Here is a 23,986-nt window from a genome sequence, read left to right as displayed (position 1 = left end):
CTCCTGATGACTTCTCCCAGTGGTTTCATGTAGATGTTAAAAAGCATGAGGGACAAAACAGAGTCCTGTGGGACTCCATAGTGCAGAGCAAAAGTCTCCCAGAACCACCATCTGGAGATGGTCAGCCAGATAGGAGTGGAACCACCGCAGAGCATTTGGGCAACCTCTCCAGAAGGATACCATGGTCAACGGTATTGACAGGCCTCCTGAAAGGTCCAGGAGAATCAAAAGGATAATTGCTGAAGGAATTGGCCTTAGAATCATCAGGGAGTCCTGCAGCTGAACCCGGCAGACAACCTCATCAAGTGCAGTGTTCCTTACACTTCTGGGTACTTTAAGATCTTCAGCTGTTATTGTTTCTTAACGAGCTTCATTGTTATTTTTACAAACTTTCAACCAAGATCTACACTCTCACCTATTGAGCTTTACCACAGAGTGTCCCTATTTTAGTTTTTGCATTTTTCTTGCTTCCTCTTGAAGACTACAGCTACAGTATGAGTCACTTGTACATTTTTTACAACTCCCATGCTCTTCATATCACTTGCACTGTCAGGCAGCAAAGCAAATACTTCCTTACTTGCAATTTTCTGTTGGACCTCACATATTTTACAACTGATATATTCTGTAGTATGTCTGTGCTCTCATGTTCCAATGCTTTTTAAAAATGGGTTGAGGTGTTATCACAAAGATTAGGATTCCTTCTTCCTTTGCATCTCTAAAGCCATCTGTAGGTGCTGTAAGATACAGTGCTTCATTTATTTTTCCTTGCATATATTCCATTATGTGTATATATTTTGATTGTAAAAGAGACTTGCTCAAAGAATGTCTGCTGGGCCAACAGTATGATGGTCTTTAAAAGCATCCTGTCAATATGAATTTTTGGTTATTGGATTGAGAGGAATATATTGCTCTTCCAAAAGCCTGCTCGTTTTCCTGATTTTCATGTATCACCTTGTCTACAATAAAACTGGGTATTTTTAGGATGGAGTAGTTTGCAATGTATGTTTACTAGATGTTGCTGATGAGAAAACTTTGTGCTGATGATGGTGTTACAGAAGGAGCAGAAAGAGGACCTCTGGCACTTTCATCAGTGTGGTCCTTCTCACTTAGATCCATGAAGTTTTTTCTAATGTCTGCAGGACACTTCTTACATGATACAAGGATATGTTCTGACATCTGAGTAGCATTTAGAAATATATATTTCTTTTGATAATGTTTGCAAATAAGATTTTCTTTCTTTCTTTCAGAAGAATCTGGCTCTACATGCTATATCTTGATCTCACCATTTTGCTAAGGAAAAATAGTATTTACTGGTACACTAGCCACAAAGTTGTGGTGTGGGAGGGTAGCAAAAAAGCATCTGATTAGTAGGATTTAAATGCAATTTATATGCCATTGCGCGCATTTATATGCCATCCCATCGCATAGCCTCAGGACAGCTTACATAAATAAAACATAATACAGATAAAATCCAGATCCACCCTGGCTGCATATTAAAACCTATAAACTGATATTAAAAGTTATTAAAATATTGCTGAAATAAAAAAGGTCTTAGCCTGGCGCCGAGAAACAAATAACGATGGCGCCAGGCGGACCTCTCTGGGGAGCGCATTCCATAGGTGGGCCGCCACCGCAGAGAAAGTCCTCCTCCAGGTACTTTGCCTCCTAATGTCTTTCATGGAGGGTTCCCGGAGGAGGGCCTCTGCTGCCAATAGCTTCTGAATGCCTTGAAGCTAACACTTCTCAATATTGCCGCATATAACTTGCTCAATTTTCCAGTTCCTAGTGCCATCCTTACATGACTATCTACTCTTTTGCCTAGATTTTTCCCTGCATCCTCCACATTTTTTTCTGAAAATGCCAGCAATCTATTTAAATCAAAGTATGAGCTTTACTTTCCCTTCCTGTTTTATGGATTCTTCTTGATCACTCTTTCTCACGAACACCCAAGCATGGTTAAGCTCGGTCAGTACAGTACTGAAACTGAGATTTAAGAAAGAGAAAAAGTGTGTGCGTGAGAGAGAGAGAGAGAGAGAGAGAGAGAGAGAGAGAGAGAGAGAGAGAGAGAGAGAATGTTGTGGGAGTGGGAGAGAGAGAGAGAGAGCATGCATTCACAGTGGATGAATTGAGCAAAGATGTAAGAGCATGGTACAAATGCAAACATTTTCTCAGGAAACTTTTAGCCTTGTATTACAATGACCAGGTACTAATGTACAGATATGAAAAAAATCAGGAATTATCTTAAAATAGATATTTCATATAGAAGTGAAAACAAGGGGGAAATATCTCAAATACAGTGTTTGCAAATATTGGTATGGGTGGACAATGAACACTGAGAAAACTTTTTGTGGCCCCCAGACCCCCAGCATCTGTTGCTGTGAAAAAAGGAGGGAATGAATGTTGGGGGCAGAGAATTTATCTAGGAACAGACTCCTACTTTAGAACCCTAGAGCATCCCACTAGGGTGTTCTGGAGGCATTTTAGGAATAAGGCTTATATTGCAAGAACAATATCCCTTTTCCTAGCATGTTTTCCTTCCTCATTTTTTTGCTGTTTGTAACACTGTCTCTACAAGGTGAAAGATCGGCTACTGTATGGTTAAGTAAGTATAAGAGTGGTAAGTACAACAGAGTTGTGTGTGAAACTATCTGTTGTGCATGCATATGTACCTTCAGCAGGCTCACAAGGACCAAAGAGGTTGTGCACCCAGTCTAGGAACCTATCCACTTTATTCTAGCTTCATGCACATGAAAGAAAAAAATGCCTATATTTAGATCTTAGGATCAACAGCTTTTGCTGGATGGCCTAAATACATCAGTGTTCAGAAAACACACCATGAAGCAGGAGTACTGAGGAACCCTTCCTTTACTCATGTCTGACAGGCTAATTTCTCCACTGCCCTTTCATGCAGTTTAAGCGGTTCATGAAAACAAAACACAGAAATGAGCTGAGAAACCTGTTGCCTGAGAGCATCAAGACGCCTCTTCCTTTCTTCTTCCTCATTGGCTTCTTTGAGGATCGCCTCTTTCTTCTCCTTCAATCGTTTTTCCAGCAGGCTTTGTCTAAATTGAACTCTTTGAACAAGAAAACACGATGTCAATGACCCAGTGCTAATCTGTTTTCTAACATTTGATGGTTTGACTTATAAACTGTATATAAAGATTAAGATCCTATGAAGCAGCTACCTAGTATCTGATTTGTTTAGATGGCAGTATGTTATGCTACAGTGCCAGCATAATTCCACCCACGTGCATTCAAAAGAAAATGTTAAATTCAACATACATGTATAAGGATAATGCTGTAAATGTCCTACATTTGGATGACTATCAACCCTGACATATGGATACTGACAATTGCAAGGTGAACATGGATGATGTTCACTTTTAGGTGAATGTCAACATTCACAAGGAATGTATATTTTACATTCATAAAATTCATCTGGAACTGTCTGCCTGCACACTGGAATGTTTATAGTATCCACATTTGAGACAACCATGACAATATACTGAAGAGCTACTTTCTACTTGTCAGCTAGGAATGTCAGGAATTAGTTTGATAAAAAGATACTTCCCATATCTGTCTCTGTCTATGGAAATCAAAGGGCTGTGTAAATGGTCTCCTAAAAATCTTTAAATAGAGCATAGAGACAAATGTGTGACATAATTAAGTGCTAATCAAAATTACATTGGAAGCAGCGACTGTAAATGCTTTAGTATGAAAGGATACTAAATTTGGGATGAAAGTGCATATGTGTTTAGTCAATAACATGCAGACATCACTAGTCACAAGGAAGATCTTGGGGCTATTAGCATTCATCATCCTCCAGTTACTGCACTAATTTACTTAAATATTTGTAGAAGAACTTAAATAAGAACTACATGATTGAATTTTTATTTTTCAAATTAGTTCATTCCTATGGGTATTTGTTATATTCCCTAACTGCACTGATAGCTAGACATGTATCTCAATCCTAAACATTGTTCTTGGAAATGTTGGCATTAAATCAGGATAAAATGATTAGCATGAACTCTTGACCTCTGTAGATGGCTACAAAATATAACTGGCTGTGCACAGATGATAGCTTTGCAGAAACACAAAAGCAATATTTGGAAATCTATCACAGATTGAAGAATGGCACACTGCAACATATGGATTAAGCTGCAATCTGATGAAATGGGAACCTACATAGAAAAATGGGTTCTGGATAACAATGATAACCTCTTGACTGTGTTTTGAAACTCCATGTCACCTTAAGTCCAAGGCTGTACGATGGTCCTAACAATGGTCCTAATGGAAATCATTGTTAGCATGTCAAGGGAACCTTCCCTTGGTGCCAATAGTAATTTTCCTTGAAATGAAAATAGCACCTCGCAAAAGGTAACCTTTTTTAGGATGGTGTCTAGAGGAAGAAATGCTTCCTGACCCGCTCTGAGGTTCTGAGACTGCTAATCTCCTTCTTTGCAGTTATATTCATAATAAAAATGTGCATGTTAACTAGATTCATGTAATTAATATTAATCTAGTTAAGCCCTGACTTTGACCTGACCTTTAGAAAGAAAGGTCAGGCCAGTCAAGCAGGTCCACTTGAAGTTTATACAATAACAAAGGGGGGCAATGGCATCTCCTTGGTTTAAAAATTCTCCTAGGGATACAAAGCACAAGGACAGTCTGAGTCCTACAAACACGTACAATTGCATATGGGTTGTATATTCACAGACTGTTATATGACATCGCTTCATCCTCTTCTTCATGTTGCATACAGAAACTTCAAAGTAAATCCTAGCATGTTAGGGAAGCATTAAAATTAGACCTTTCCTTCTCTCTCCATCTTCAATTTTAACTAAATATCATGGTTAAGTAACATTCTTAAAAAAAAAAAAGACAAAGTTGAATAATGAGCTTATTTTATTGGTTTCAGTAAAGCCATCTTTTGAAGTAATGTGAATATACATTCATGCAATTTCTGATAAGCATAATTTCATTAAAATTGCTTTCAGAATGTGTCTTGTACATATTTAACAGAAAATGTATCTACCATATTTAGTATAAGAGCTTTGAACAAGCATTATGAACATGTTTATAATTTGTATAATATTTTGCCAAGGAACTTTTTCTCTGCTTTGCCTAGAATAAATATTCATAGAAGATTCAAAGAGACTGAGCAGGAGAGAAGTCTTCTGGAACAGTCAAAGAGCAAATGAGATATTCAGAGAGCATCTCCATTTCCTTCTTTGATCATTCTGTTTCTGCAACACATTTGGGAATTTGGATCAAATGATTTGGTCTCTACTTTTGCATTTCCAATTCAATAAACCAAAGTATTCAATACTCCATAAGCTATACTGAGAAGCATTAATAGGAAAATGAATAAGCCTGAATGAGACTCCACCCTGTCTCTCCAGAGTAGATTCACCTGATCATCGTATCCCATTCCTTTGCTTTTGCATTGAACCCTACTCCCCTCAGTAATCAATCACATACATAGTGTGCTTTTATGACATTGTTTTCAAAAGAATTTTTCCCCTTCAGGTGTCATCCCAACATCAACTAGATACACAGCTGCCTCTGTATGGCAGTAAACTGTGAAGCATGTTGGCAGAAAGGTAGTATATACATGCAAAGGTAGTATATACAATACAAATAATAATATCCCTACTTAACAAAGATCCAGCTTCCACAAGAATAATATCTGGTTTTCTTTATTCTGCCAATCTGGAATTACTCATATGTATCATTGAAGCTATTAAGTGCTGACAAGCCCAGGCACTCTTTAGCAACATTAATTTGACCTTGTGATATTACATCTTTGCTCACAGACAATGCTGACATGTCCTTGCTTCATCTTTAGCCTGCAAGTGACACTTACGGATAAAAAGGGATTCAAACATCAGACTGGAATTGCACCTTTCTAGCATCTGTGATGGAACTGAAAAATGGCATGTTATCTCCCTGCTTATATTTTTATACAAATATACTTTCAAGCTGCAATTGATAAACAAGGTTTGTTTCAGGTGCCCTGCCAAGTCTGAATCAGATTCAGTATTACAGCATACTAAGGGACAATCCAAAAGGTAAGGCAGCAAACAGGCAAATGGTCAAACAGAAAGGGTTTCGATCCAGTAAGAATCAGGCTAAGGCAGGGGTTCTTGAGATAAAAGCAAATGTCAAAGCAGGAGTCAAGGGTCAGCAATATGGAGGAACAATCACAAGGCAAGGCTTGGAATACAGGCAGTCCCCAGGTTATTAATGAGTTGTGTTCCTGGGAAAATGGAAATTTGTCTTTAAGTCAAATTTGTATGCAGGTCAGATCATATATAGTTGTCCCTCCATGTTCACGGCGGTGAGAGGCACAGGACCCCCAGGAAGATGGAAAAGACAGGAATATCCCTAAGTACCCCCCCTACTCCCAAACTCACCAGTGCCTCTCTTTGCAGGAAGAAAACGCCAGAGCAATTTCCCTCTCCAGATGGGCACAACAGGAAGGCCTGCTTTGGAGGCCTCCCTTTCTACCCTTTCACTTCCTCTCTTTCTATGTTGATGCTTCGGGAGGTCCTCCCCCCCTTTTTTGCTTTTTTTTCCCTCTATGGTAATGATTCTTTGCAGTAATTTTTTAAAATAGGCTTTATGACAGTTTATAAGAAGTTGTTGTTCATAACTTGGAGACTGTCACTGGGACAGAAAGAACAACATTGTTCCAGCACTGGGCAGGCTAAAACTGAAGGCTCACACAGCCAGAGCTTCCTGAGCCAGAGCTGCAATGGGTTGCAGGCCATCTGCCACAAGTCCTGTGCAGGAGGAGGGCCCTGCTCCTGAGGAGTCCTCCATTGTAATCAAGGACTACTTCTCAAAACCCCTATTGGCATGGCTGTTGAGGTGATGATGCTCTTGGGGGCTAGCTGGTTGCCAAAGGCTCCACCTCTGAACACCCCATCCAGCTCTCTTGAGGACCCAGGTCTCCTGATATGGGTGGTTCCTTGGCACTGTCTATTTCTGGGAGCTCTACCTCCTCTTCAAGTGGGGGATTCTTCCAGGGGGCACAACACTGGGAAACCAAAACTTTCCTTACAGCCTTTATTTCTTTTACCATTTTCCAAGTATTCTACAAATTCCTCCAACCATCTGTTGCAATGGTCTAATAGTATCTTCAAAGATGGTTTCATGTTTAAGCATTAGGGGGTTGGGGAGAGAGGTAGCATTCTGCCACCGTTCCCTCTTTAAAGCAGATTATTCATTTACTGCATGCAACCCCTTCCCAGCCACCACTGTTATTGCTGGCAGAGACTGGGGCAGGCCTGGCTGGTAGTTCTGAGCATGTGTGCCTGCTCTGGAGCCCCCTTCTTTCACCTGATCTTGCTCAGGCATTTTCACAATTGCTAATGAAATTCCACAGGAAGGCAGCAGGCACACAGACTGGTCCTCATGGATTCCCCAACTGATTTCCCAATAAAGTTCATTAGGTCATTCGTTCATGCAGAGCCAAGTGGGACCCAGGGGTTTGCTTGCCTATTCAGGGTGGTGACAACTAATCACTCACTGTACATCAGGAGTCCAGAACCTCATACTCAGGGCTCTCTGGAGAGGGTGGGAAGCAACCTGCCCTTCTGTTGCTACACAGCCCTTTCTGCTAACCATGGAGGAGTTGGTAATTTCCTGACCTGTGCAGTTTCTCTCTAGTCAAAAAGGAGAAAATGTTTCTGTTGAGTTTTTGTTACTGGCAAAAATGTGCTGGTATTTTAGCTCCATGCACCCCTGGAATACAACCAGGATGGTATAGTGCTTAGAGTGCTGGCCTGAGAGTCAGGAGACCTGGGTTGTACTCCCCAATTGACCATGAAGGTCACTGGGTCACTGCCTCTCAGCCTAGCCTACCTCACGGGGTGGTTGTTGTGAGGATAACATGGAGAGGAGTACCTTGAAAGCCTCCTGGGGTTCCTTGAAAGAGGAAGAAAGGTAGAATATAAATGCAATGTAATAACAATAAAAATCCCCAAAGGATTTTCTAAAAGGAATCAAGTCCTTGTGCTAAAAAAGTTTCTGCATATGGCTATGTTTGCCCTTATCCTTCCTGTGCTCTTGAGAAAGACAGTGGCAAAGGGAACAGACCAGAAGCAACCAAAAAATAAGTCATTTCATTTGTGACTCAAATTCTTTGTGGTGTGAATTGTGTTGGGGAAGGGGGAAATGACCCTGGCAGCCATTTGCTATTTTTAATTTGCTGTTATTAGCTTATTTTTTAAAAAGCAAAAACAAAAAACCTTGAGGTCTGGAGTCATGTAGTCCTCCCTCCCTCCCTCCCTCCCTCTCTCCATTCTTCTAAGAGCTATTTCCTGTTTTTTAAAAATGTATTTGTAAATTTCTATTTTTTGTTTTTAACATGCCATCAGGGGGGTGGGAGAGCAATCATGAGCACATGTGGCCTGTCCCAGAAGCCCCCAGCTGTTTTCTTTCTTTTTTCATTTTTTGTTTCCCCCTTATATTTCAGTCTCCTTTGCAGGCATCATCTTAAAGTTAAGTAGTCTTTGTTTCTGTTTTCTGACCAATAGGTTTGCTGCCATTCTGAATTCCAAGCCTCCTTTTGTGTATTACTGCACCTGTCTCCCTGCTCCACCAACCTTCTGCATTACAGGCATGATCTCAAAGTTAATTTGCCTCAGTTTCTCTTTTCTGTGCAAAGGAGTGCCCCTTGGCACTGCCTTTCGTTAGCTGCTCAGCCTCAGAACACCGGCCAGCACGGCCTGAAAGGAGATAGTAGTGGCTTGAACCCAAAGATAATGTAAATCATGGGTAATTGTGAAGAACTTATACAGGTAGTGTATGTATCTATGCTGAACTCACAGCTTCATCTCTCATCTGACACTTAATATATGAATATGGTGCCATTGATCAACCAGTCATCAGATCATGGAAGTGTGTGCTTCCCATGCCACTTGGGATGTGCTGTGATAAGTGCATGATTTAAGCAGACCTGATGCTTCAGAGTAGAGGTTATATAATAAATGAAGCTCAAAGGCAGATCAATGAAGATAAGATGTCCTGAAGCTTCAGCACAATTCTTGTCTGGATCTTGAAAGAACTGCAGGTGAACAGCTAGGAGAAAAGTGGATCAAGATCTGAAGCCTTTTTTAAATGAAGGAAAAAGAAATGAAATGAAGGATTCAAAGGAAAAGGGAAAGATGTCAGAAATTTTAAAACAAAATATATGAAAAGGGACAAATTGACATTAATGCACAAAATAACTCAAGAAGGAAGTTGAATGAAAAGTCGAATGAAATGCATTTACTGTGCAGAAGTCCTGTAATTTTATATGCATTTCTGCCAAGTGAAGCAAACAAATCTCATTCAATGCCCCTGCAAACACAGAGAATTATTGGTGTCAACCACCCAGGAGTCCCAAACTCTTCCATCAAGCAGCTTAGCTGAGAAGGAAGGAGTGAGAGCTCACTTAGGTTGAAAACTAGGTGTCAGCAACCAAGAATCAGTAGTAGTTTCTCCACTGCTGAACTGTGTAGAAAAAGACAAGGGCATTGGTAGGGAAAAGCTACATGGTACTACAGAAAATAGAAAAGTGGTTATGGCAGTTGCAGCAACACCTCTGCTACTGGCCAGGGGACAATGAGTACCTGGTGTGTGTGAGTAGCAGGGATAGTTTGCATTATGACCTGTTTGCAAGTTTGAGAATCATTTGAGTGAAAATGAGAGTATACATCTTCAAAATAACCTTAACAACTGATACAAGGCAATGGCTCAGAAAAAGTTGGAAGAATCAATGGTAAAAAATTTGGGTGTGGTTAGAACCAAAGAAGGCTGGGCTACAGCCTGCTTAACCTTCATGAGGGAAGAAATCATAGCTGTTTTCTGTCCCAAATATTCCTCAAAATTGTAGCCTGCTTAAATTGCAGCAATTTAGCATGTTTTTATTCATCGAGGATATTAATCCTCAGAGCTTCATCTCAGCTTGAGGGCTTCGAACCTTGGATAATCAGGGAAATATTTAACTCAGTGAAAAGCACTACTGAAGAAACCCTTTCCCACCAAGGGATGCGAAACATTTTGGTAGCTTTACCTTTCTTTGTCTTTAATGACCTGTTCAGCCATTAATTTCTTAAATTCCGCCAAACGCAGTAGGTCCTTTGCTTCCAGCTCCTGCCATTTGCGTTGCTTGTCAGCCCAGTATTTTTTCACCTAAGGTTTGAAAGAACACCAAGGTAATAAAAAGCAGTTGGGGTGGGGAAAGAGATGCTATCTCTGGGTAAAGGCTATTTTGGTTTCCACAATAACACTTTTATTTGCCCATAGCAAATTGCAGATTATAGCAATTTAACTGTCTATTCCATATTCTGAAAAGGAAAGGGGGAAAAGAATTGAAGAATTGCTAGTCATGACAGTGTTTGCTAGAGTGTACACTTTTGCTTCCTATTCAGTAGCAGGAATTGCAGAGAGCCTCATCACTCCAAATCAGGAAGGAAGGAAATTATCTTTCATCTAGAAACTTCACTACATACATCTATGAAAGAAAAATATTTAAATACCAGCAACAGCACATTCCAAAGTAACACCCAAGAGGAAATGCTAGATGTGAATGTGTGCAAAAAGACAAGAAAATGCACCAGAACGTTGGTCAATTGGGTTTTTCCTTTTCTCCTTAAAAAACATGAGCAGAATGACTGAAAGCAGATGTCACAGAAGGCAAACAAAGAAGAACTGGTAACATTTGGATTATCTGATCAAAGCTAGCTCCAGTGAAAGGAAAGATTTCATTCTGGAATACGATTTACAGAAAATATTTTTAACTTAGCTGGTAGTTTGGCTGGCATGTTTGTAGAATGACATCCAACAACTATGGATGTGCTTGCTCTGAGCAAAGTCTAATTAACAGGACAAGTGCTTCCTGTGTTGTGAAAAAAAATGAATCAGCTCACAATGGAGATAAACCAAAGGTTAATTAAATGAAAACAACTAGTTCTTCTCTTGAACACTTCCAAAGGAGGGGTTCCAATTTCCTCCTCCTCCCAAACTCTCGATTTCTTTGAACTAAGCAAGCAGCCATCACTACAAGCTTTGTTTGGCTTCCTGTGGCTCTCTGTCATGGTCTTGATTAAAATACAAGTATTAAAAACAACCTGGTAAGATACATCTTTCACATATTTAAATTAAAACAATACTAAAGCACAGACCAAGTAAAATTACATTATGGTCTCCTTGGGAAGTGATAAGAAATGGACAAAGAGTAGTATGCAATGTTAGCCCTATTTAGACAAGATTCATTGAAATTAATGGGACTTCAATAAGTCATGACTAACCTAAATCTCATTTATTTCAGTCTTCTAACCAGAACTAATCTTGGATAGTACTCAAATATTCCTTTTCCATTGGAATAAAAGCCAAGGTAGACATTCCCCTATGGAGACTCCAATGGAGACTTTTTTCAGTGGAGTTGCATGGCAGGAATGGATAGGGGAGAAAACTGAATCTCCTCTTCAGAAACACAATGATCCTGACCTGAGTGGGTGCCATGTGTGCTTACACTGCAGGAAATCAAACATATCAAGATACACTGTGTGTGATTAAGAGTGTGTCAGGCTTGGCCTTGAGAACTGGCTTCACTGTGAAGGCAACTGATTGTGAGTGTAGGGCAATATTTACAGAAGCACTTCACAGGGCAAGATTTGCTTCAGTGTGTGCTATGGAATTTTGTATTATTTGACTTGTATGCCTCCTTTCTGCTAAGAAAAATGGCATTCAGGACAGCTCCAGCACATCTGAAAATTGAATATGTACATCACTCAGTATCTGCTTTCTTGATGATTTGCAGATGAATGTGTGAATTGTGTCTGGAAGATGGGGGGCATAGAGAGTGCATTTGTGATAAGTGCATTCTGTGTTCTGTGGCATTGATCTGTGAAGGCTATTTTGACTTCAGACAATACCACATACGTCCCAATCAGGCCTCAGGCAAGTGGTGAGAGTATAGCTCAAAAGCTCTAGCCGTGCCTTTGAGTTCTAACAATCCACAACGTGGTTGGCTACTAGCTCTACACTTGTCCGATAGCTGGTTTGCATGACCAAAAGTATAGCCACACAGTTCTGTTTCCCTAGCCAATGGATAGAAGCACTACTGTATCACTTGCACAGCTAAAGAGTCCACATGCATAAAAAATATGGGCCATGGGAAGGCTAAAGCTAACAAAAAGAGGGCCTCTTCTGACAATATAGCCAGGAAAAATGGCATAACTCTCCTGCTTCTTGTGCACCTATTAACAAGGAGAAAATATCTAATTTAAGCTATACTGTATTTATTCAAATGCCAGAAGGCTACATCCAATGTCGTGTGAGCGGACTTCCATTTCAATAACGAAATATCTTTTCCCACTCTCCCTCCCTGGAACATGATACTTTCCAAATTTGCTTTAGGAATCCCCACTTATTCAAAACAGACCCAGAGGAGCCTACAGCAGGAGGAACAGAAATCCATTCTGCTAGCAGTGACCCTACTGGACACGACCCATATCTTCTTAACCTCTTACCCAATATGTCCTGAGAAATAATGAGGGTTTTTCATTGCACTGTTAGGGCAATACTTTTGCTCCAACGGAGCATAAAAGGAGCCTTTTTCAAATTAACTAAACTCTTACCAAACAACTGTTTGGGCGTGAGCAGAGGGCCAGATATAATCACACCCTGCCTGACCTAACACACACCTGGCTGACAGAATTTTAAGTTTTCTGAAATGGCTCATACATGCAGCTTTGGTGATTAGATCAGAGAAACTAATGCTGTGCACAGCAACCCCTTACTACGTGTAATTCCCTGTAGGGTTAGGGATACCATCCCAGAAGTCTGCTTCTACTGGTTTAGTGTTCCAAACTGGAAATAGGACACAGTGCACAAGTCAGTGCAGTTTAGTACACTACAGACTCAGTCTCATATTAGTTTCTTCCTAATTCCTCCCAGCACCTGCAAGGCACTGTTACCAAGTTTAGATTTCAGCTCAGAAGGAAATGTCCATTTAAATCACTAGTCAGTAAGACTAGATTTAAATCATGGTTTTCTACATAATTTGCACACATGCCTGCCTTGTCTGTAGGCAGAGAAACTTCATTAAAATATTCCAAGACTGAGTCTCTTTTATAGGTTCTCCAGGGAAAGAATAATATGAGCTCATGCTATAGCCAAAAAGAGCCTAAGACTTGTGGAGTATGCTGCTCAAAAGGTTTCACTTTCGTATCTGCTGCTTGCCCCTCCTACACTTAGCTTCTTGTGCAGATCTATTCCACTCCCAACAATCTTCTATTCATTGAAGTTTTTGAAAATTAGCACTTAAGAGGTAAAGGGCTGATTCTGTGTACATAGATTCATAAAGGAACAATGGGATTAAGGTCTTTTTCTCAGCTCTGTATGTTTTGTAAGCCCCCCCGAGGCTTCGGCGAATGGGGCGGCATAGAAATTTTTAAATAAATAGATAAATAAATATAACTTCTGCTGTGAAGAAGCATGTATCTCTGCACATGTAAATGCAGTTTTGAAACCTGTCAAACCAAGCATCTGTGATAATTTTCTAGATAGAAAAATTTCCCAATAATCCTGCATAAACCTCTGGAAGAGCATGACATTGGATTAATGGAATTACCAACAATTTTAAACATTGCATGAATAAACAGCCTCATGCTACATCATTAAAAACTAATCCTTATTTCAGGATGAATAACCTTTGGACTATAATGTATCATAAACAGAAAACTATCTTCAGACAGATTCTTCCTAAAAAACATTTTATTAAAAAAATCCAATTTCTAATTTTTAAAAAATATATTGCTTTTTATCCACCCTGGTAATTCTCAACAAACCTAGAGACCTTAGCCACTACATTCAGTTTACTTCCTTCAAAAGACAATCCTTTCTTGCCCACTGTACACAAAAGGCCTGCACATGGTATCTAAGGATGGGAGATCTTTTGCACCTTATTACAGTCTCCTTACTAGGAAAAAGACAAAGGGATTAAGCTCTTAGTTGTTTCCAGAAAAACTTACTAGTAATCTAGCATTACTCTTAAGGCTCATTAGTTCCTCTTTATCAGAACCCCCACCCTCAGAATTTAATATTTGTAAGAGGAGCAAAACTGTGATTACTTCAAAAACATATTTACAATAGTTACCTTGGACTGAGTGTGGAAGACATGTCGTTCTATTAAAATGAAGATGGCAAAGACATATCAATAATTTATAAGTAACGAATTAATAGCTTCATTAAAGCACAAAAAAGAATGTGTTTAATGTCTAGGATGAATTTTAAGTACATAAATAATTCTTTGTCTCCCCCATCCCACTCAGTGTTTTATGAGATCTTAAGCTGAGCATTTCTACCTTATTCAGTTCACTAAGAGCGTGGAGCTTGGATGACTTAACTATGTGTTTCCTGGGGTTTTAAAACTCACTGAGACTAACACTAGATGGCAGCCCTCACTCTAAATGGGTATCTACTAAATCTAGCAGGCTGTTGAAATAAAGAGAGGATGCAATGCTGAACTCATCCTTACCTTGAGGAATGCCATGTTACACCAGCTTTATGGGCTGATACAGCCTGGGGCGGACTTTTGGCATTTTTCTACACTGCAGAGTTGCACATGTTGTTTCCATATAAGATATACGCTCATGTGAAATCATTAGGGGTTTTGTTGGCTACTTTCAAATGGAAAATAAAAAAGCTAACTTTCTGCAGCCTTAAACATCTAACAAAACTGAGGTCCAGATAAACCTACTATCATATTTAGGAGCTCTGCACCACATTTTCAAAGTCAGTGACATACACATTCTATTTTGGTGTCCCTTTAAAATCATCCAAGAAAGTTCTGTTCTATGGATTCACTCCAGTTATGCCAGTACTGCTTCAGAACTAGGGGCTTGAAAATGAAACAAACAAAAACTGTGAACAATGGCAACACACATAAAGAAATACAAGCATTTAATGGAAGTTAATGAAAACATGCTTATTTTAGATTTCTGAAACCGTTCACAGTTCACTTACTCCTCAAAATGATTTCTTTTCAAATGCAGTTATTTCAGTGCACCAGGAGAAATGCATCAGCATGTTAAGGGAAAAGCAAGCGTTCTGAGAAATGCTGATATTTTTGCAAATTGGTGTTTACTAACACAGTCCTGAAATCTAATCTAATTTAATGTTTAAGTACAGCTTTATTTAAACTTTCTTTATATGACCATGAGGATGAAGCAATCATATATTTCTGATTAATAACACAGATCTGTTAAACATCATGCCTTATAATAGAAATCTATTCAGTTGCATTACTAGCTTTGTTACACACAATATTGCCTACAAGATTAATCATGCCCCCCTATAAAATCTTGCTAGAGTCAACGGCCTTTTTGGAATTCTTATTTGAATATAAACCTATGATGAACATTATATCGCATTTTCTATTTTCTCTTCCTTTTCCTTTTAGTTGATAATGTTCAGTTTATATGCTTTTAATAATTGTGGTTTTATTATTGTATTATTTTAATTTTATACTATGTAAGCCGCCCTGAGCGCTTATGCAAAAGGACGGGATACAAATGTTTGTAATAAATAAATAAACAAACAAACAAACTATGTTCCCATTCCAAACTGTAGCATCATAGTGCCTTTATGGAGCAAATTTACCTATGGATTTAATTGGTTCTATGCATACTTCACTACCCAAAATTTTATGCATGGTGTATAATCTCTGCATGTATTTTATGCTAACCTCATATGGTTTCCTGAATTATGATGCATTCAGTAAAAATGACTTGCCATCGTCCATGAACTTAGTCTCTTTCCTGGATTTTGTCATAGCTATATTATTTGATCAAAACCAGAAAGCAATTCAAGCATTGAATATACAAAGTTCTCTAACAACTTGAGAGTGGGTATTCCAAGAAGGCAATTTTATGCCTCCTATGCCTAAATAACTTGGCTGGTTAAGAGCAGGGGTGGGCAGAAGTTCTCCAGATGTTCTGGATTTCAGCTCCAAGAAGCATGAACAATGGCCATGAATGCTGGGAACTGACATCAAAAGCATCTGGACATGTACTCTCAGTTCACCCTGGTGTAGTACACTATGGACTGACTGGGGAAGGTCAGTATCTATCTGCCCTGGCTCAGCCCTGGTGTGGCTACTGCATTCAGCGTTTACCTCAGAAGGCATACTGGATATGCCTCACAACCATATTTATGAGCAAGTATGAAAATTAAAGGGACAGGTAAGAATCCCTGAGCGCACAGCAAAAATTCCTGCACTGTTTCTTTCAGAAAAGCAGCTCCATTTATCACCTAGCAAATCTCTCCTGTAGTCTACGATGCAGCATAAAGAGCTGCAATTTGGAGGAAAACAAACCAGCCCACATAAATCCCAATGTGTACAGGCCTTTGAATCCTAGTCAGGAAGGAGGAAAATAATTTCTCTAGTCCTATTGGCTCTGGGTATGTAATTCCTAGTTTTAGAAAGCTGAAAAAACTTGCATGTGACTTCCTTCCTAGTATTCCTCTTTCCTCATGTTACAAGACTGATTTCAATGCTTAAAAACATTTTTCCCCTTGATTGGTGCAATATTTTGTTTTGAAGTCATTGGACATTTGATTTTCCCTTACTTTTTCTTTAACTGCTAAATACATTTGTATAGGAACAAAACCTCTGATTACACTGAAATGCAGGAGTGCAATCATTTGAACAAACCTTGTGAATATAAGAAAGAAAGTACTCGTATGAGCAGAATTACTCTCATCCCAAAAACACAAACACCCCCCCCCCCCATATAGCACTATGTTTTCCTTCTTCTTGCTGTTTATAGCTGACTAGGAAAGAAATGGATTTAACTCTACCATTGCATTCAGGAAAATTCAGTTACAAGGCTGATATGTAACAAACTTTTTTAAAGCAGAGGTTTTTAAAAGAAGCTATCAAGCCTTACAACAAAAAGGAAGCTGTTTCATGAAAATAACTTGCACACCCAATGTAATCCTATGCATATCTTCTCTGACATAAGCCGCACTGAATGGAGTGGGTCCCACTTCTAGGTAAGCAATACACAGGACTACAACTCCAGCAGTGACAATCCTTGAAATGAAATCCAGATAAGAAGCAATGCATCCTATCTTTTCTATGGTGCTTCCTCTCTCCTTCTTAGATACCTTCAACGTTTTCTTTAGAACTCTGCTTCTCAAATAATCAGCAAAATGTTAATCCAAACGTAGTGACTGATGCCCGCTTTATTATATTTCCCCCTCTGCTACAGACATTGGTCATCAGGCCTGCTCTTTCACTGAAGCTGTCTCTGTGATGCTCTGTTTCCAGTGTGCAGACATTACATCGTGAAGCTTATTTGGTGCATTGCAGCATACCTTGCTGCAGCACTGGAAACCACAGTGGTCTTTGCCACATGAGTTCTTGACAGCAAAAATCTGCCAGGCACTAGTTCCTCTGCATTGCTTTCTTTGTGACAATGTGGCAGACACATGTGTCTGCCTGGGAGTGTGCTATTAATGAGAATGTCATTAAAACAAAGCAAAACAAACCAACCCTTTAACATGATCACTGTGGAAATGGTAGAGTTTTCAAGCTGCAGCAAGCACTGGCAAATCTCCATTAAGCACTCAGTAATCTTTATAATAATGTGAAAACTGTTTACAAGGATATAAAGTAGCAAGATCAATTTACATTTTAAATATATTAAGCCATTTAAAACACACACACACACGAGCACACTTTTCATACTTTTTCTTTATCTTCTGCTCTCCGAAGCATTTCTTTTTCTCTCTGAAACTTTTCTTTTTCATCTTCCTTTTCCTTTCTTCTAGTGGCAATGGCAGCTTCCAATCGGGCAGCCTCTTCCTGCTGTGCACGCCACTGGAGAACCTAAACAAAGACGGAGACACTTTACCAGTTCCATGTTAAAAAAACAACTATCTGAGATGTTACTTTTCTCAATAAAATAAATGGCTGTTTCAGGCAAAGGATGGGTAAGTGGAAGCCCAGAAAAGAAGGTGTAGAGTTAACATTATTTGATTTATAACCTGCCTTTTGAGTCCCATGATGGCTTCATATCTTGGACCCAGATATATGCTTTGCCTCATTCACATTTGGATGTAATGCTAAACTACAATTACTGTTACACGAACAAACTCGAGCTCATTCAGTCCTGCCTCTCCTCCTTCCCTGTGACTGAAAAATCAGCAGTACCTCTTTTAAAACTAACTAAAGTTTAGTGTTATATCAGAACCTGGACAAATCATGGTCACTGTTAACTATGTTTTAGAGAAATAAGCACATTTCAAACCGTCATTAATGAAGTTGGTCCGTATCTCTAAACAAACAGTGGGCAACTTGTGACCCTCCACATGTTTTGGTCTACAATTTCCATTAAACCTAGGCAATGCTGAAGGAAAAAAGATGCAGCTAAAGATTTCATTCTCCTACTCTAAACAATAGTTAAGATTAACCTGTTGTTGCTATTGTTGTGGACCTTATTGCTATACTGCCCAATAGCTGAAGGTGTAAAACAGTTGATGAAATTCAATAAAATACAATCCAAATTACAAACAACCACAAAAGTATCATAAAATTTCACTAAAAATTTAAAAACAATTTTAAAGTTAAGCAACTAAGCCAAGTTCATGCCACTGCACCTGCTAAAAACAATAGTTTCCCATATACTATTTTGAGTTAACTGCCTCAGCACAGAGGACCATCTTAAGCTGATGCTGAAAAGATAAGTAAAGTTGGCACCAGGCGGGCCTCAGGGAAAAGCAAATTCCAGAATTTGGGGGCTACCACAGAGAAGGCCCTCTTCCTTCTTGCTGTTAACTGTCCCTCCCCTAGAGTGGTATTTGGAGAAAGGTCTCAGATGCTGAACATCGTATATGGGCAGATTGTGCTTAGAAGAGGCATTCTGGCAAGTATTGAGTCCCAACCATCTGTGGTTTAGATACAATGCAAAACTGTAGCATTTTGAAAATTGATGTACAACCTTCCAAACTTCTCACTGTGGCCATATTGAGGGTGGTGAGGGGAGCTCACAAACCTAAGGCACAATGTAGTTTAGTATTACATAAAAACCAGGTCAATGTCACTCCCTGAATACAAAAACTTGCAAAACCTGAAAGAGATATTAATATGCAAGCAGTATACAAGCAGCAATACTTCCTTCAGAAAACCATTATCTGTCACTATCCTCATTTAAGACTTTCATGTGTAGAGGCTTAAGTTGGCACATACTGCAAATGTAAGAACCCCCTTGACTTACATTGAGTCCATTTTTTCTTATTCTGTCCTTTCCATAATGCAGACTTATCTTCTCATGTAAATGTAAATGAATGCTACTATATAAAACAATAACAAATACATATGCTATAAAAGGGTCAAATGTTTGAGAAAGTGTAGTTACAGGGATCCCTTTGCCCATTTCCAGCCCTGCGAAATAAGCAACCTGAAATCATCCAATAACTTTGGGTGATTTCCCATAGCCCTCAGTCTGAAAAGGCAATGATCAGGCATTAGGAGAGCTGTAGTTCAAACCATCAGGATGCAACAAGTTACTTGCCCTGTCATGGGGCATTCAGTTAAGCATTATATCTGGTCAGCAAAACAGCACTTGCAGTACCTTCACTGCAGACAAGATACCTCCATCTTGTTACATGCTACAATTCTGACATATAAACAAGCCTTGGAACAGTAAACAAAATCTCCTCATTTAATCAGTAACCCTGATTATCATGTACTTATTTACTTTATTTATACCCTGGCTTTTTTCCAAGCAGGGAACTCAAGGTGGCTTATATTATTCCCATCCTCCTCTCAATCTGATCCTCATAACAACAAGCCTGTGAAGTAGGCCCAGCTAAGAGTCTGTGACTGGCCCACAGTCACCCAGTGGCTCTGTGGCTGGATTACAAGTGCCAGCCGAGCCCTCTTACCTACACCACACTGCTTCTCTTGTACACTGCTACAATGCAAGCATACACTCATTCTGTCCTTTAATTTTTAGTAGAACTTATATCCCTAGCCAGTATTGTTTAAGAAAAAAATGTCACTATAAATCCTCAGTTGCACTTATTTATGGTATGGAGTGAATAATATGGAAAATGGGCTGAAGGCCCATCATCATCAGGCTCCTTCATGCAGTGCCATTTTTCCACTACCTTGCAAGATCCTAAACTAAGCTGCCAGAAACCACCCCCTGACAAACAAACACCACCCTAGAAATCTTTTTGGGTACACAAGTTTAAGTATACATAACATCCTTTTCAGCTTTCAATTACTTTCCTAACTACTTCAAAAATGCACATGTCAAGCTGTTACCTCTATGGGGTTGAATACAATAGTCCGTGTGCAAAGGAGACTTATGCACAGAACACTGGGCACGCCATGCTCTGGATGACTGGAAAAGGCTGATTCCAGATTTTATCACAGGTCTCTCTCCTTATATATGATAAAAAGGGGTTGAAGGAACCACTATTTCTACCATGAAAATCTTTCTCATTCAGCCCTTGATGAAGATCCTCATAACATCTCTCCCTCCCCGCCCCCTCGCTCTCTGCCGAACCATTAGACATGCATTTAGGTCAAAGATCATTACAAGAGACAGATATGCTTTTAATTAACTACCTATTTAAAAAAATAGGATGCATGTGACCTTCTGCAGGTGCCAACAGAAAACACATTCAAAACATTACATTAAACTTGCTGAGTTAGTGTGGTAGAATAGTACCAGAATAGCGGTGTATTTTTTGGAATATATCAATTCTCACCATAAGAAGCTATAGCATATTAACATAAATAATCATTAGATATAATTAGTGCACTATTAAAAAGAAACTCCTAAATCTATTCTACATCTTTTCTGTATCTAAAATTGGGAAGTGTTATTTGTCTTATTTGATTATATGCTGCATACTAATAATTCACCAGCAAAATAGATTATGAACTGTAATGCCTGCCAATCATAATCAAAATCTCATAGGAGAAAAGGAACTGAGAAATATTACAGCAAGACTAGTTTTCATTAAAATGCAGAGACTGTAACAGATACTATACAATAGACAGTGAAATTGCTGCTAAGGATCAATAATCTTTGAAGTTTATTTATAAAAATATCCCCCCTCTCTCTCACACACACACAATCTATAACATCTGCAATGTACATTTACAGTCAAGACCACTGATAATCAGACATGCATACAGTGCAATGTTCAATTGAAACTTTAAAAAATCAAAAGTTATTATAAGAAAGCTTTTAAAAAATCAAACATATGTATGCTAGGCTTCACAGTTTGATCCACAATCAACTTCAATCAATAAAACATGTACCCAGTTTCTATTCATGTTTATTCAGAATTAAGTTCTAACATGTTAGTGGGGCATACTCCACAGTGTGTGCATATAGTTGCAACCTGGCTGAAATCCTAAATACTCTTACCAAGAACTTAGAAAAAGTATACTTACCAAGAAGAATCTTTTTTTTTTCTGGGGGGGGGGGGTGCAAGCTTAGAACCAAAGTTCAAAGCAGTATATGGGCATTCTTAAGAATGTAACTACTCAATAATACCTCCATGAAAGACTGTATTATCAGAATTCAGGCACATAATGCAGAACAGCAACATTAATTTATGGCAGAAGATAATATTTAACACAGACTAGAAAGATACATCCAATGCACTATGGAAGCCCAGAAGTTTGAGTGTTCCTCAAAGCAACAAGAATGCCTACCTTCATTTACCATTACAAAAGATTCATAAAAATAAGATCACCTGGATGCTGACTGAAAAAATAAATAGGAAAATGCAACTTTTTCTAAAGCATATGGACTTCCAATGAAAATGTCAGCACAGGAAAATAAGGGGCTAAAGATAGTTTTGCTGTTTTCCCACTAAATACTGCAATCACTTATTTAAAGCAGATCATCTGCACTAAGGTGTGAAGCACGAATAATGAAGGAACCACGATTGATGGCTGTCATTGCAGGGAAACTTGCGTAGAAGCATATGATCATAAACTGAATCAGAGTTCCATTACAAGATCGTATTTTTCAGGCTAATGCCTTCATTTTTAGCATCTGTTCAACTGAATTTTTAATGCAAATCTTTGCTTTGAGAGTTTCTAAACGGAAATGGATTTTTAAGGAGCTTGTTCAAAAATTTGTCCCCTTAAAGAAGCTAGCAAGCTTTGGCCACAGTCCAGCCCAGGAATGTTTGAATGAGGATCAGTGTGCTGTCCTGGCATGCAAGCGCTTCTGCAAGTGCTCTTTAGTGAAGTTTGGAGATGTTGCAGCAACAGCCTCCCACCCCAAATGAAGAGCAAATACAGAGGAACTTGCATGGAAGCCAGTAAGTGACCTGCACAGCAAGGATGAAGACCATGGCATGTAAATACAACTGTGCACCATCAGGGTGGGAGGCAAGCTATGGTCCGATGGAAATTAGGCACCTCGAGACAAGAGGAAAAAATTCACTCCGTTAAGCAGGCTGCTCAGCAGTAAGGTAATAGACTCAATGGCGTTCTCAGATAGAACGCCAAATATAAATTGTTCTCAAATAGAACAACCATGGATATGCTCTATTAAGAAACTCTGCCCAAATGAGGATGGGGGAAGCAGGATAATCAAGGTCTTGTCAGGTCCTTCTGAAAATCACTCAAGGCCACATTCAGCAGCATCAAACTGCATATGCTGAAACCGTAGGCAAAGCAAGCACTGAGTTAAATATGCACAAGTGTGCGAATCCTGAAGTGATTCTTTTTAAAATTTGAAAAGTCTCAGAGTTGAATAAACATATGTTCCACATTTCCTTGAATGGTTCGTTCATTTCAAATCACCTCTTTAAATATTTGTGAGGATTCTAGCCAAGAGTTGTTCAAACCCTATTTTATCAGTTTGGGATGGCTGGTGAGACCTGAGAATGTTCCTCTAGTCTCCTTGTATCATCATCATGATGGTATTGATGCCCTTTGTGTCTTTTAAACCTTCACTTAAACACTTTAAGAACCCACAGGGATGAAGATTTAATTTAAAAAATTAATTTAAAATCAAAACAATGAACATACAATCCATAATATAATAAATAGTAATAAACAGATTATCATAAACACAATCATTACTAATGGAATAACATCAAATTAAACCAATAATAAACAAAAGTGAATAAATCACAATCATGAGAAAAATAAATAAATAACAATGGATAAAAGAGAATAAAATGTGACTGGTAAGTTTAAAAATCTAAAAACTCTAATTCTTAAAATGGTGTTTAAATAGAAAGGTTTTAACCTATGCTGAAAAGAATATAGGCTTGGCGTCAGGCAAATCTCTCTGGGAAGCATATTCCACAGTCTGGATGCCACCACAGAGAAGGCCCTACTCTGAGTAGACACCTTTTTTACCTCCTTCAAGAGGGTTCCTGGGAGCAGGGCCTCTCCCGCAGATCTTAAGGGGTGTGAGGGCATATAAGGAAGGAGACATTCCTTCAGGTATCCTGGTCCCAAGCCATTTAGGGCTTTATACATCAAAACCAGCACCTTGAATTGAGCCCAGACTGCAACTGGAAGCCAGTGGAGCTGACAGAGGAAGATCATGTAAACTGCCTTGGGATACTTGCGAGATAAAGAAAGGTGAGGTATAAATATAATGTAATTATCAGCAGCAGCAGCATATTTATCTTGTCTCATTAAACCCATCTATCTAAATCCTGTGAGATCTCATAAATCAACTTATCAAAATTCAGCTTCATCATTTTAGATATGTCTCTGGGAATCCCAAATAATTAATAACATCTGGGTACCATTTAAATTGCCTTTTAGCTAATACACTACAAGGCATATTATCTGCAATCAACAACTTTAACCAGTTAATTGAATATCCAGTAAAATACCAAAAATATCAATCAACTGCATCAAAGCCATAACAGACAACTGGGGTGTCAAGACTGTGAGCATAATGAATAATTTTAAATTCAAAACTAC

General features: G+C 38.9%; 1 protein-coding gene across 10 annotated transcripts in view; it reads right to left on the bottom strand.

Annotated features, from left to right (window-relative positions):
• The window catches only part of CCDC148 (coiled-coil domain containing 148), a 199,771-nt gene that overhangs the window by 83,000 nt on the left and 92,785 nt on the right, over positions 1 to 23,986 (bottom strand). For 6 of the 10 annotated variants that reach the window (XR_006413556.1, XR_006413557.1, XM_044418431.1 and 3 more), the window contains 3 exons: positions 17,750 to 17,890; positions 10,064 to 10,182; positions 2,957 to 3,074 (listed from right to left, as the gene is read on the bottom strand). The exons of 1 other annotated variant lie outside the window; for it this stretch is intronic. Coding sequence is in view for 5 of the 9 variants with exons in the window: in XM_044418431.1 (XP_044274366.1) it covers positions 2,957 to 3,074; positions 10,064 to 10,182; positions 17,750 to 17,890 (378 nt within the window). In the remaining 4 variants the exon portion in view is untranslated. Of the gene's footprint in view, positions 1 to 2,953; positions 3,075 to 8,784; positions 9,118 to 10,063; positions 10,183 to 17,749; positions 17,891 to 23,986 lie in introns of those variants that run through there. 3 more of the 10 variants (XR_006413558.1, XR_006413559.1, XM_044418435.1) reach the window with 3 other exon arrangements.

Source organism: Varanus komodoensis, unplaced genomic scaffold (assembly GCF_004798865.1).
Source record: "Varanus komodoensis strain SLA01 unplaced genomic scaffold, ASM479886v1 scaffold9, whole genome shotgun sequence".
NCBI lineage: Eukaryota > Metazoa > Chordata > Lepidosauria > Squamata > Varanidae > Varanus > Varanus komodoensis.
Note: the sequence above shows the minus strand (reverse complement) of the source record. Positions and strands in the feature narration are given on the sequence as shown.